Genomic DNA, 12961 nt, shown 5'->3' with positions numbered 1-12961 from the left:
CTGAATGGTTAGTTCGATGAATTGATTCAGCGATTTCCCTTCATCTCGGCAGGCCAGTTCGGATTGCAACTCCAAGCTGAGTCCCTTGCGAAAGAGCAGTTTAAGTGTGCTCTCCACCCAGTCGGTTTGAGCTGCTAGAGTGCGAAATGTCAAAGCATATTCTGCTGCGGTATTCCTGCCCTGGCTCAACGCAAGTAGTCGGTCATCAGCTCTCATACCTCCCTCCGGGTGTTCAAATATTTCCCGAAGCGTTGAAGAAAGGTACCAAACGATGGAAAAGCAGTGCCATCCTCTCTCCAAACCGCCGTCACCCACTCTAACGCCTTGTCAGCGAGGAGTGAGCATACCAAGGAAATCTTGCTGGCATCGGTGACATACATAGCTGGTTGTTGATCAATGAATAATGAACATTGCAGTAGAAATCCCTTACTTTTAGTTGGGTTGCCGTCGAACTTATCAGGGAGAGCCAGACGTGGGTTAACTGTGAGTGACGGTGGTGGAGAAGCGCCCACACTCGCGTTCGGTGGAGGAGGGGCTGGGTTCGTTAGCTACACCGGCAACCTCTGTAGCGTCCTGACGAGTTCCTCTGTTACTGTAGTTAAATGGGTTAGCTGCTGTTGATGAATGGCGAGTTGGTGAGCTTGAGTGGAGATCTCCGTGGACATCTGAACCAGAGCTGCTGGATCGTGTGTTGGCGAAGTCTTCTGTAATGACGCTCCAGGAGAGTGAGGATCCATTTGCAGTTTTATTACAATCTGGGTCGCACAAACAGGGTCAATCGCCAGCAGACACAACAGTAGGGATAAGGCAACTCGTAATCCAGGTACAGGCATAAGGTCAGGGCAGGCAGCAAGCACAAAAATCAGTCCAGTAAAGAATATAGTCCAGGGCAGGCAGCAAAGAATCAAGGAGGAAAAACAGTCCAGAGTAAATCCACGGGCAGACAGACACAGGCGAAAGCAGCTCAGAAATGATCACCAGGGGTAAACAAGACTTCGCAAAGAGAGAGAGTTTGAGAGCACCTAAATAGTCTACTGATGGGAGTCAGGTGCAACGGTAATCAGAGCCAGGTATGTGGGAAATGTAGTTCAGGGGTTTAATACTCAGGAGAGGGTTCCCTCTGGTGGTGAGCAGGAGGAACAGCGGGAGTCTCGTTTGTGACAGCATGAGTGCTAAAGTGCAGAGAATCAGAGCAGGTGGTCAGTCCAGTTCAAGTGTTCAGCAGTCTGATGGCTTGTAGATAGAAACTGTCTCTCAGCCTGTTAGTATCAGACCTCGAGCTCTGATACCGTCTGCCCGATGGTAAGGGAGAGAACAGCTCGTGGCTGGGGGGTGTGGGGTCCTTGATGCTGCTGTGAGACTTCCTCAGGAACCGTTTCAAGTAGATGTCCTGGATGGTTAGGAGCACAGTCCCAGTGATGTACTGGGCCGTCTTCACCACCCGCTGGAGGGCCTTGAGGTCGTGGACGGAGCAATTCCTGTACCAGGCCGTGATGCAGCCGGTCAGGACGCTCTCGATGGTGCAGCAGTAGTATTTGGAAAGGACCCGGGGCGGCATGCCAAATTTCTTCAGCCGCCTTAGGAAGTAGAGACACTGATGCACTCTCAAGAGTGGTGGTGTTGTTGGTCCATGACAAGTCCTCAGTGATGTGGACGCAGAGAAACTTAAAACTTGTGACTCTCTCTACTGCAGTCCCATTGATGTGTATCGTGGCATGTTTCCTCTCTGCTTCTTGAAGTCAAATATCAACTCCTTTGTTTTGCTGATGTTGAGGGGGAGGTTGTTGTCATGACACCACAATGCCAGTTCACTTACCTCCTCCCTATAGGCTGACTCATCATTGGTGGTTATCAGGCCTACAGCCGTGGTGTCATCAGCAAACTTGATGTACCTCAGAGCTCTCCAGGTCACCTCCCTCTCGCGCTCACTTTTTGTTCCGGCACCTCCTGATTTACAAATTAAGCACTGGATATAGGCCAAGGACTAGATAAAGTGTATTTTTGCTACTACTTTCACCACTTTGTCTTGAAATCTTTGGTTGTTTACTACACTGTGAATCCTTAAAGAGATGGGTGGGGCTAAGGCGTAAGAGGGTGTGAACGATGCTAAATGGGTGTAGACAAAGAAGAGCTCTCCAGCAGGTGTACCAAAACATTCACGGGCCATTTTCTCAAAAGTGGGGTTACACGTTTATCAACTTTAAAAGCAGAATGACTTTCCCATTGTTCCTCAACTGTAGTGTATGATATACCATTTTCTAGCCCTGAGTCTCTACTTTTATCCAATGTAAAAAACACAATTTCAAATGTTGCTACATAGGACCGAATCCAGGTGGTGGGTCACATATTCCAATCAGTATTCTCAAAACAATCCTGCAGCATTGAGACTGCCTCTGTTCAGCGCCTCACTATTCTGAGTTGGTGGCTACTTCTTGAGTTGCTGCTTGTTGGTGGAGAGTAGGAACAGAGAGACGTGATCTGATTGGCTGAAGTGGGGCCCGGGGATGGGTTTGTAAGTGTCACAGATTTTTGTGTATACAGTGGCTTGCGAAAGTATTCATCCCCCTTGGCATTTTTCCTATTTTGTTGCCTTACAACCTGGAATTAAAATGGATTTTAGGGGGGTTTGTATCATTTGATTTACACAACATGCCTACCACTTTGAAGATGCAAAATATTTTTTCTTGAGAAACAAACAAGACAAAAAAACAGAAGTTGAGCGTGCATAACTGCAAAGTCAACACTTTGTAGAGCCACCTTTTGCAGCAATTACAGCTGCAAGTCTCTTGGGGTATGTCTCTTTAAGCTTGGCACATCTAGCCACTGGGATTTTTGCCCATTCTTCAAGGCAAAACTGCTCCAGCTCCTTCAAGTTGGATAGGTTCCACTGGTGTACAGCAATCTTTAAGTCATACCACAGATTCTCAATTGGATTGAAGTCTGGGCTTTGACTAGGCCATTCCAAGACATTTAAATGTTTCCCCTTAAACCACTTGAGTGTTGCTTTAGCAGTATGCTTAGGGTCATTGTCCTGCTGGAAGGTGAACCTCCGTCCCAGTCTCAAATCTCTGGAAGACTGAAACTGGTTTCCCTCAAGAAATACCCTGTATTTAGCGCCATCCATCATTCCTTAAATTCTGACCAGTTTCCCAGTCCCTGCCGATGGAAAAACATCCCCACAGTATGATGCTGCCACCACCATGCTTCACTGTGGGGATGGTGTTCTTGAGGTGATGAGAGGTGTTGGGTTTGCGCCAGACCTAGCGTTTTCCTTGATGGCCAAAAAGCTCAATTTTATTCTCATCTGACCAGAGTACCTTCTACCATATGTTTGGGGAGTCTCCCACATGCCTTTTGGCGAACACCAAACGTGTTTGCTTATTGTTTTCTTTAAGCAATGGCTTTTTTCTCGAAACTCTTCCATAAAGCCCAGCTCTGTGGAGTGTACGGCTTAAAGCGGTCCTATGGACAGATACTCTAATCTCCGCTGTGGAGCTTTGCAGCTCCTTCAGGGTTATCTTTGGTCTCTTTGTTGCCTCTCTGATTAATGCCCTCCTTGCCTCGTCTGTGAGTTTTGGTGGGCGGCCCTCTCTTGGCAGGTTTGTTGTGGTGCCATATTCTTTCAATTTTTTAAATAATGGATTTAATGGTGCTCTGTGGGATGTTCAAAGTTTCAGATATTTTTTTATAACCCAACCCTGATCTGTACTTCTCCACAACTTTGTCCCTGACCTGTTTGGAGAGCTCCTTGGTCTTCATGGTGCAGCTTGCTTGGTGGTGCCCCTTGCTTAGTGGTGTTGCAGACTCTGGGGCCTTTCAGAACATGTGTGTGTGTGTGTGTGTGTGTGTGTGTGTGTGTGTGGTGGGTTTTATATATATATATATATATATATATATATATATATATATATATATACTAAGATCATGTGAAACTTACATTGCACACAGGTGGACTTTAACTAATTATGTGACTTCTGAAGGTAATTGGTTGCACCAGATCTTATTTAGGGGCTTCATAGCAAAGGGGTTGAATACATATGCACGCACCACTTTTCCATATTTTTTTTGTATAATTTTTTTTTACAAGCTATTTTTTTCATTTCACTTCACCAATTTGGACTATTTTGTGTATGTCCATTACTTGAAATCCAAATAAAAATCAATTTAAAATTACAGGTTGTAATGCAACAAAATAGGAAAAACGCCAAGGGGGATGAATACTTTTGCAAGGCACTGTACATGGTCAAGCACACTGGATTCTCTTGTGGGGCAGGATACATGTTTTTAGACGGGCTTGGTTAAAGTCACCCGCGACAATAAAGACTGCTTCTGGGTGAGAGGATTCTTGCTGGCTAATAATCTTGTACAGTTCACTGAGTGCCGCCTTGGTGTTTGCTTGTGGCAGTATGTATACAGCTGTGATAATAACACAATAATTCCCTCGGCATATAGTGGGGTCGGCATTTTATCATCAGAAACTCCAGGTTGGGTGAACAGGAGCTCGCAATGTTTTCAACTTCGGTACACCAGGAATTGTTTATGAGGAAATGTAGTATTCCAGATCTGGGAGACTGAGCGATAAGTGTGTAGCTTCCGAATTATGATCCAGAAGTGTTTGTCAGTCGTAGGAAATTATTGCATGAACAATCTGAGCTAACAAAGTAATAATTAACGCAAAATTAGCCATAAAGTTGAGCAGGAATCGGCAAGACATGCGCCCTCCTCAGTGCCGCCAACCCTGTGATTGTGATGTTGGTGCAATGGTTTTGTGCCATCATTTGCATTAATGCCTCAGATGTGTTGTGGCCAAGTTCGGTCCAGTTTATTTTGTCACCCATTGCTTGTGATGTTGAAGGAGAGTTTTGTGCATATAGACGCCGGAATGCATCAGGCTTTGTGGTCAGCTTTGGTCCAGTTTCTTTTGTCATCAATTGAACTTTTCCTTGCCTGTGCTAGAGGATTTTTCACATTCCTCTAAGACTAGCATTTTGGCAGCTTATGCAGCCAGCTCAGCTTCCATTTCCACCAATTCCCTATTTGCCTTTAGTTGGGTTTCTTCCATATCAAGGACATTCTTTTCCAAAACGACAGCTTTAGCTTTCAAAGCAGCATTCTCAGCCTGTGCTTTCCTTCTAGCAACGGATGCACTTAACCTTGTGCTGGATGCATGTAACTTTTTTGATACAGCAGATGTACTGTCATGTGGACCAATGGCACTTTGCAATTCTGAATCATTTTTCGACTTGGATGCACTTTCTGATACAACAGAGACACTTATCTGAACCAATGACACTTTGCAGGTGTGAATCACTTTTCACTTCACCATGCAACCACAACTCCCACTTGATCAAGAAACTCTTTTGAAAAGCAATTTTGGTTCATACCAATCAGCATGATCAGACTCTTTCCTCTTCTGGCAATATATTATGCACAGCCACATGCAGTTCCATAAACTCAGCCAATAAACCATTGAACACATTAACGTTACTATTGACAACTTCTTAATTTTTGCCACCATCCATCAATGCTTGAATTGCATTATTTTTCTTTGTTAATGCGCAGAGCTTCCATCGGCGGGTGCCAATCAACCTTTACAACTTTTTCTCATCCAGAGCTTCAGAATGGGTACCCGCCATTTCCATTCACAATTTTCAGTTTCACACTTCAATATCAACAGTGTATTTCCAATAGCGTTTAACAGCTTCCCATCGCACATATGGCTCATTCACAGTTGAATAGCTTGCGACAATGTTTCCAAAATAGACGCGTCAAACATTTCCAAACCAACATTCACAAAGAAGCGGCTTAACTTGCAAATTATACCTGTATTGTACTCACGGTCTCTTTCGTCGGCAGCGTTGCTTTGCCCCAAGTGGCTTGATAAATCCATAAAGTGTGGAACTCCATTAAATCCATGGCATTTTAACTTAAATGTAGCGGCTTTCGAATAGCTGTGGGAAAACTAGTTGCAAATTTGAGACGCATAATCCAATTAGAAAACCCAAGAATTCAAATGATACCGATGGCTTGATGAATAAAACTTCACGTTTTATTTGTAGAATACAAAATGATAAATGCAAGGCAAACAAAGGTTCCAATATTCCAGGTAAACAAAAAAGATCAGGGTAAAAAGTATGTGGTTAAAAAATTGTATGCCAACCCGTTATCACAAACATTTGCCATAACTAGTAGGCACTTACTTCCTCTCTTATACCCAATATGCACCTGTCTGGGCGGGCTATCACCATATTGCACCTGTCTGGGCGGGCCCACCCGGGCCCATCCCATACTTCCACTGATTGGGGCGGGCCCACCCATACTTCCAACTGATTGAGCCTAGAGGGCGGAATTGCCATATTATAATTCAAATTATAGGACCATAGTAAGAGGCCACATAACCAAATAAATGCATACACCATACCTGCATATTTAATTCCTGACATTTAATCCTAGTAAAATTCCCTGTCTTAGGTAAGTTAGGATCACCACTTTATTTTAAGAATGTGAAATGTCAGAATAATAGTAGAGAGAATGATTTATTTCAGCTTTTAGTTCTTTCATCACATTCCCAGTGGGTCAGAAGTTTACATACACTCAATTAGTATTTGGTAGCATTGCCTTTTAAATTGTTTAACTTGGGTCAAATGTTTCGGGTAGCCTTCCACAAGCTTCCCACAATAAGTTGGGTGAATTTTGGCCCATTCCTCCTGACAGAGCTGGTGTAACTGAGTCAGGTTTTTAGGCCTCCTTGCTCGCACACGCTTTTTCACTTCTGCCCACAAATGTTCTATAGGATTGAGGTCAGGGCTTTGTGATGGCCACTCCAATACCTTGACTTTGTTGTCCTTAAGCCATTTTGCCACAACTTTGGAAGTATGCTTGGGGTCATTGTCCATTTGCGACCAAGCTTTAACTTCCTGACTGATGTCTTGAGATGTTGCTTCAATATATCCACATAATTTTCCTTCCTCATGATGCCATCTATTTTGTGAAGTGCACTAGTCCCTCCTGCAGCAAAGCACCCCCACAGCATGATGCTGCCACCCCCGTGCTTCACGGTTGGGATGGTGTTCTTCGGCTTGCAAGCGTTCCCCTTTTTCCTCCAAACATAAACAGTTCTATTTTTGTTTCATCAGACCAGAGGACATTTCTCCAAAAAGTATGATCTTTGTCCCCATGTGCAGTTGCAAACCGTAGTCTGGCTTTTTTAATGCGGTTTTGGAGCAGTGGCTTCTTCCTTGCTGAGCGGCCTTTCAGGTTATGTCGATATAGGACTCGTTTTACTATGGATATAGATACTATTGTACCTTTTTCCTCCAGCATCTTCACAAGGTCCATTGCTGTTGTTCTGGGATTGATTTGCACTTTTCATCCCAAAGTACGTTCATCTCTAGGAGACAGAACGCGTATCCTTCCTGAGCGGTATGACGGCTGCCTGGTCCCATGGTGTTTATACTTGTACAGATGAACGTGGTACCTTCAGGCGTTTGGAAATTGCTCCCAAGGATGAACCAGACTTGTGGAGGTCTACAGTTTATTTTCTGAGGTCTTGACTGTTTTCTTTTGATTTTCCCATGATGTCAAGCAAAGCGGCACTGAGTTTGAAGGTAGGCCTTGAGATACATCCACAGGTACACCTCCAATTGACTCAAATGATGTAAATCAGAAGCTTCTAAAGCCATGACATCATTTTCTGGAATTTTCCAAACTGTTTAAAGGCACAGTCAACTTAGTGTATGTAAACTTCTGACCCACTGGAATTGTGATACAGTGAATTATAAGTGAAATAATCTGTCTGTAAACAATTGTTGGAAAAATTACTTGTGTCATGCACAAAGTAGATGTCCTAAACAACTTGCCAAAACTATAGTTTGTTAACAAGACATTTGTGGAGTGGTTGAAAAACAAGTTTTAATGACTCCAACCTAAGTGTATGTAAACTTCCAACTTCAACTGTAGATATGAAATATCATATTCTTAATAAGAAATATCATCTAAAAAACAAATATTTGCATAACCAAGGAAATATAGAAACTGGCTCCAACACTCCCGGTCTTCGGAGTTGATGATGGACTGCGTCTTTCCCAAAACACGAGTACCCCCACCCCCCCTTCCTCTGGTAAGTTGTCCCGATGTGCCACCTGTGCTCTCTGTCTGTTAGTGTTGCCAGTGAAATATAGGTTAGGAGCAGGACAGGCAGTGTAACAGATCAGGAGTGTGATAAACACCCAGAAGCAGGCAGGGAACAGAGCCTTCAGAGGAAAGGAAAGGGAAAGGGGGATATCTACCGTAATTTTCAGACTATAAGCCGCGCCTTTTTTCAAATTTTTCGACCCTGCGGCTTATATAACGGTGCGGCTAATCTATGGATTTTTACAGCTAACGGCCACTAGAAGACCTCCTAAATCTATGGATTTTACAGGTTACAGTCCACCAACTTTAACTCTATGGGCTCTATGACCGGTCCGCGCCCCCCACCTTTAAGCGGCGGGCTCCAGCAGGAAAAGCTGGAGGCCGGAAAAGAGTGAGACAGGTAGTGCGCAAAAGTAAAAGTGGAACCGAGAGTGGTACGAGAGACAGAACGAGAGACAGAACGAGAGCAAGACAGACAGACATTACGAGAGCGAGACAGTTTGTCTCTTTCCCGACAATCCCCTCTGTGCACGAACCCTTACATATGGTAATTAAACATTAAAACACCTGCGGCTTATAGTCCAGTGCGGCTTATATATGTACACATCATTCAATTTAGCTGCTGCGGTTTATACTCCGGTGCGCCTTATAGTGCGGAAAATACGGTAGTCAGTTGTACAACTGAATGCATTCAACTGAAATTTGTCTTCTGCATTTAACCCAACCCCACTTAATCAGAGAGGTGTGGGGACCTGCCTTAATCAACATCCACGTCATCGGCTCCCGGGGAGCAGTTTTTCTTGGGGGTTAACTGCCTTGCTCAGGGGCAGAACGACAGATGTTTACCTTGTCGGCTCGGGGGGATTCGACCCAGCAACCTTTCGGTTACTGGCCCAACGCTCCTACCCGCCAGGAGGGAAGGAGGCACATGACAAGTGATTCTGTTCATGTCCCACTCTGCTATACTACGTTGGTGTGTTCTCAGCCCGGCTGTGGAGAATGCAATGAGTTACGCAACCTCTTCCATCGTGGCTGGTTTTTGGATGCCAGTGTTGCATAAGAAGAACATGATCAGAGCTATGTTAGCAGCTATGTTCTGATATAGCCTAGATATGAAGGTGTTCTGATTGGGGGTATCCAACACCACTTCGGAATAAGCATGGTCATACAGTTCAGGACAAGACAGAGCCCAGGTTATTCAATGGACACCAAATGGAAGAATACAGATAAAACGTATAGTCCAATAAAAAAGTATTGTTTTCATTTTCTTTTGCAAAATGTTTTGCTACAATGCCCTAATGAATATGACTCAGGTTTTTGTGTGCGGCTCCTCCCTGAACCCCTGTAACCCTGGAGGGAGCCACTGCAGAATCAGGAAATTGAAAATGCTAATTAGTGGTGTGCCTGGCGGAGCCAGCGGGGGCCGGCCTGTTAGAACATGTGAGACGTGCCGTCCCCTGTGGCCCCTGTGTCCCCCAGGACCGGGGGAGAAAAGACAAAGAGGAGCGAGGAGAAAAAACCCGAGAGATGATCACGGACGCCACGTTCCCGATACCGCCTGCAGGAGAGCCACATGTTTACCTGTCTCTGATTGGTCCACACCTTGGAGGAAAACATATTTCTGCCTGCCCCTAGTTTATCCCTCTGTGCCCTGTCGCTGGCTGTCTCTCTCTCTCTGTCTCTCTGTCTCTCTGTCTCTCTCTCTCTCTGTCTCTGTCTCTGTCTCTGTCTCTGTCTCTGTCTCTGTCTCTGTCTCTCTCTCTCTCTCTCTCTCTCTGGTTTCTGTCGCACTTCAACTCCATTATTATTGTCTCCTGACTGCTCCCGTCATGTCGTAAAAACACTCCACAGACAGAGCATGAATGGAACCACACATCGATTTCACCCGGTTCGTAAAGTGGTAGCTACACTACATGGCCAGAAGTATGTGGACACCCCTTCAAATTAGTGGATTTCGCTTTTTCAGCCACACCCGTTGCTGACAGGTGTATAAAATTGAGCACACCGCCATGCAATCTCCATAGACAAACATTGGCAGTAGAATGGCCCGTACTGAAGAGCTCAGCTGCTTTCAACGTGGCACCGTCATAGGATGCCACCTTTCCAACAAGTCAGTAGTCAAATTTCTGCCCTGCTAGAGCTACCTCGGTCAACTGTAAGTGCTGTTATTGTGAAGTGGAAACGTCTAGGAGCAACAACAGCTCAGCTGCGAAGTGGTAGGCCACACAAGATCACAGAACGGGACCGCCGATTGGTGAAGTGTACAGCGCGTAAAAATCGTCTGACCTCGGTTGCAACAATCAGCTCTCTGGGACCCCAGATGACTAGTCACAATGATGTGATGAAAGCCCATCCAGTCTACAGACATGTCCTCTTTTATGTATGAACCAAGAGCACTTGTTCAGTTCTCCCTCAGACCCCTGCTGTTCCTCTGATCTTCTGGACTTCACAGAGGCTTCACCAACCCAAGACCAGTTATTATATAAGGCTGTTATTTTGACCTGTATTGCTACTGTCTCACACAGTGTTTGAAGAAAGCTTCCTCTCACAGCCGAAATACAGATTGGATATCTGACCATGGTAGGCCTTTTGCAGTTTTCACCACTGGCACTAAACTATGACTGGTACTTTTGTTCTCCTTGCAGGAGTCTGAGGGGCTAGGCCCAGCGGGCGACATAGACCTCACCATCCCCATGTCTAAAGAGGAGCAGCAGGAGTACTTGTGCTGGAAGATGGAGCGCGAGCAGATCGACCGTGAACGCGTGGCGCGACACAAAAATGCCAAGGGCCAGTGGAGACGGGCATGGGACATGGACAAAACAGAGAATATGTAAGCCCACTCCTCCCCTGGCTGCTTTGCACTTCTTCGCTTTAGTTTGCTCTGTCAATCATTTCAGTTTGCATGTTTGGCTGTTCTGTTTGCTTGATGCATGTTTGAGTGCTCATTTTCCATTTTGATTATAAATTCATGTTACAATTAAAAAATGAGTACTCTTCTGTATGTGATCGTCTTCGTGTTCTCACAACAACTACAGCTTGCAGCTAACTACCACACATCTCATCTCTTACCATGCAATATAGACCATTCGCTTCTCATTGTAACTAAACTAAAACATTAACTAATTCACTCATCAAGCAGATTACCTTCTCTGTTACCTCATTGTTCAATAGAGGAAGTATCCCGGTCTTTCTATCTTCTGTAGTTCTATATGTAGAAATGGTTGCATTGACTGTTTTCTAAGGAAGCGCAGAATTATGTCTGTGGAGAGAAGATAGTGGTACAAACAGGGAAAGAGCTGTGTTTTTTTTCTTTCAAGGCTATGGCCAGTATTATCTGCTGAATGTGTTGTGGCCTTTACCAAATGACTGGTAATGAACTAATAGGCTTGTCCCGATTGTTGTGACTCTCTAAGGCAGGGTTTCCCAAACTCGGTCCTGGGGGCACCCCCTGGTTGCACGTTTTGATTTTTGCCCTAGCACTACAAGGCTGATTCAAATAACCAACTCATTATCAAGCTTTGATTATTTGAATCAGCTGTGTAGTGCTATGGCAAAAAACTAAACGTGCACCCAGGGGGGGCCCCAGGACCGAGTTTGGTAAACCCTGCTCTAAGGTACTTTCAGAATGTTAATTTACTCTGGTGGAAGATTTCCATTGTTGGAGGTATTCACGCGATCCATATTTTGGACCACGCCTATCCCATGATACTGATTTCACACTGTCACAAGACTTAATCCAATTAAGTCACAAGACATTAATAACAAGTCACTGCAAATGTAATGATGTTGGATGGAGACTGGCAAATAATGCTATTAGAGGGAGGAGGTGGAATGACCTGGCAAAAATGTGTTTGTTCTCTTCTCTGAGGTATCGTCTTTATTGGATCACCTCTGTTTATGAGCCATTCTTAGAAAATGGCTTTGATCAATCTTGAAAGGGTATTTATCCTATAGTAATCTAACTACCCTCTCCCTAGTATTCTTACCACCCTCTCCCTTTGTTAGCTATGCTAGACATTGGCCACTTTCACTAGAATAAGTTTGTGGTAAGCTGACATGCAAAGTTTTGGAACCATGGAGAAATTATAGAAGTAGGCCAGTTTTAGGCCTTGAGCGCCACAGAATGAAAACATCTGCTTATTTATAGCCTACATGATTTGATTATGGAACCGACTATTTTACTATGTATGGAGCCACTGTCCTTTCACGCAGTGGCGTCCTTACTGCTTACCGGGAAAATATATGAACACCCCTCCTCTTTCTGTCCCTGGTTAGTATTCAAACACAACAGATGTGCTGTGAGCAGCACAGTGGCTGGATAAATAAATGTTCTGTTCAGAAGAAAGAAGCATCGAACTTTAAAGAGACGAGAGAACAGAATACTTTTTAGCTGGGGTCCTTTTGGGGCATGGTTTTAAAAAGGCCCCAGAGACTAACTAGAGAAGGACAAATATTTTTGATTCAGCAGTTTAGATGTTCTCAATGAATGAGGAGTGTAGGACCATGACCTCTAGCTACAGATTTGTAATGGGCTAATGTGATTCTCCATTAGCCGTTACAGGAAAGGTACTGTTTGGCATAGCACAGAGAATTTTAGACCAACCTTAACTTGCCGATGCTATCTTCATTCTCGATTCGGTCAAATGTTTGTGTCCAGTTGCAGGTGGTTTGTTTTGAATTTAGAAAATGCACCGTTATTAAAATAAATATATTTTTTGCTCCATTAAGTAATCCAACAATGTGTAAGCCGCCATCTTGTCTATTTCAAATCTTCTCTCATTGATTGAGAGCGTTACAAATCTGTAGCTACATGACCTCAAGATACCAC

The 12961-nt window shown here is 44.3% G+C and overlaps 1 protein-coding gene across 5 annotated transcripts in view; it reads left to right on the top strand.

The window, feature by feature from the left end:
- The window catches only part of LOC121539221 (coiled-coil domain-containing protein 9B), a 49119-nt gene that overhangs the window by 30507 nt on the left and 5651 nt on the right, over nucleotides 1-12961 (top strand). For all 5 annotated transcript variants that reach the window (XM_041847556.2, XM_041847553.2, XM_041847558.2 and 2 more), the window contains one exon: nucleotides 10779-10963. In XM_041847556.2, coding sequence (XP_041703490.2) covers nucleotides 10779-10963 — 185 coding nt within the window. The remainder of the gene's footprint in view (nucleotides 1-10778; nucleotides 10964-12961) is intronic.

Source organism: Coregonus clupeaformis, chromosome 25, assembly GCF_020615455.1.
Source record: "Coregonus clupeaformis isolate EN_2021a chromosome 25, ASM2061545v1, whole genome shotgun sequence".
NCBI classification, from domain to species: Eukaryota; Metazoa; Chordata; class Actinopteri; order Salmoniformes; family Salmonidae; genus Coregonus; species Coregonus clupeaformis.
The sequence above is the reverse complement of the archived record's forward strand: the minus strand, read 5'-3'. Positions and strand labels throughout refer to the sequence as shown.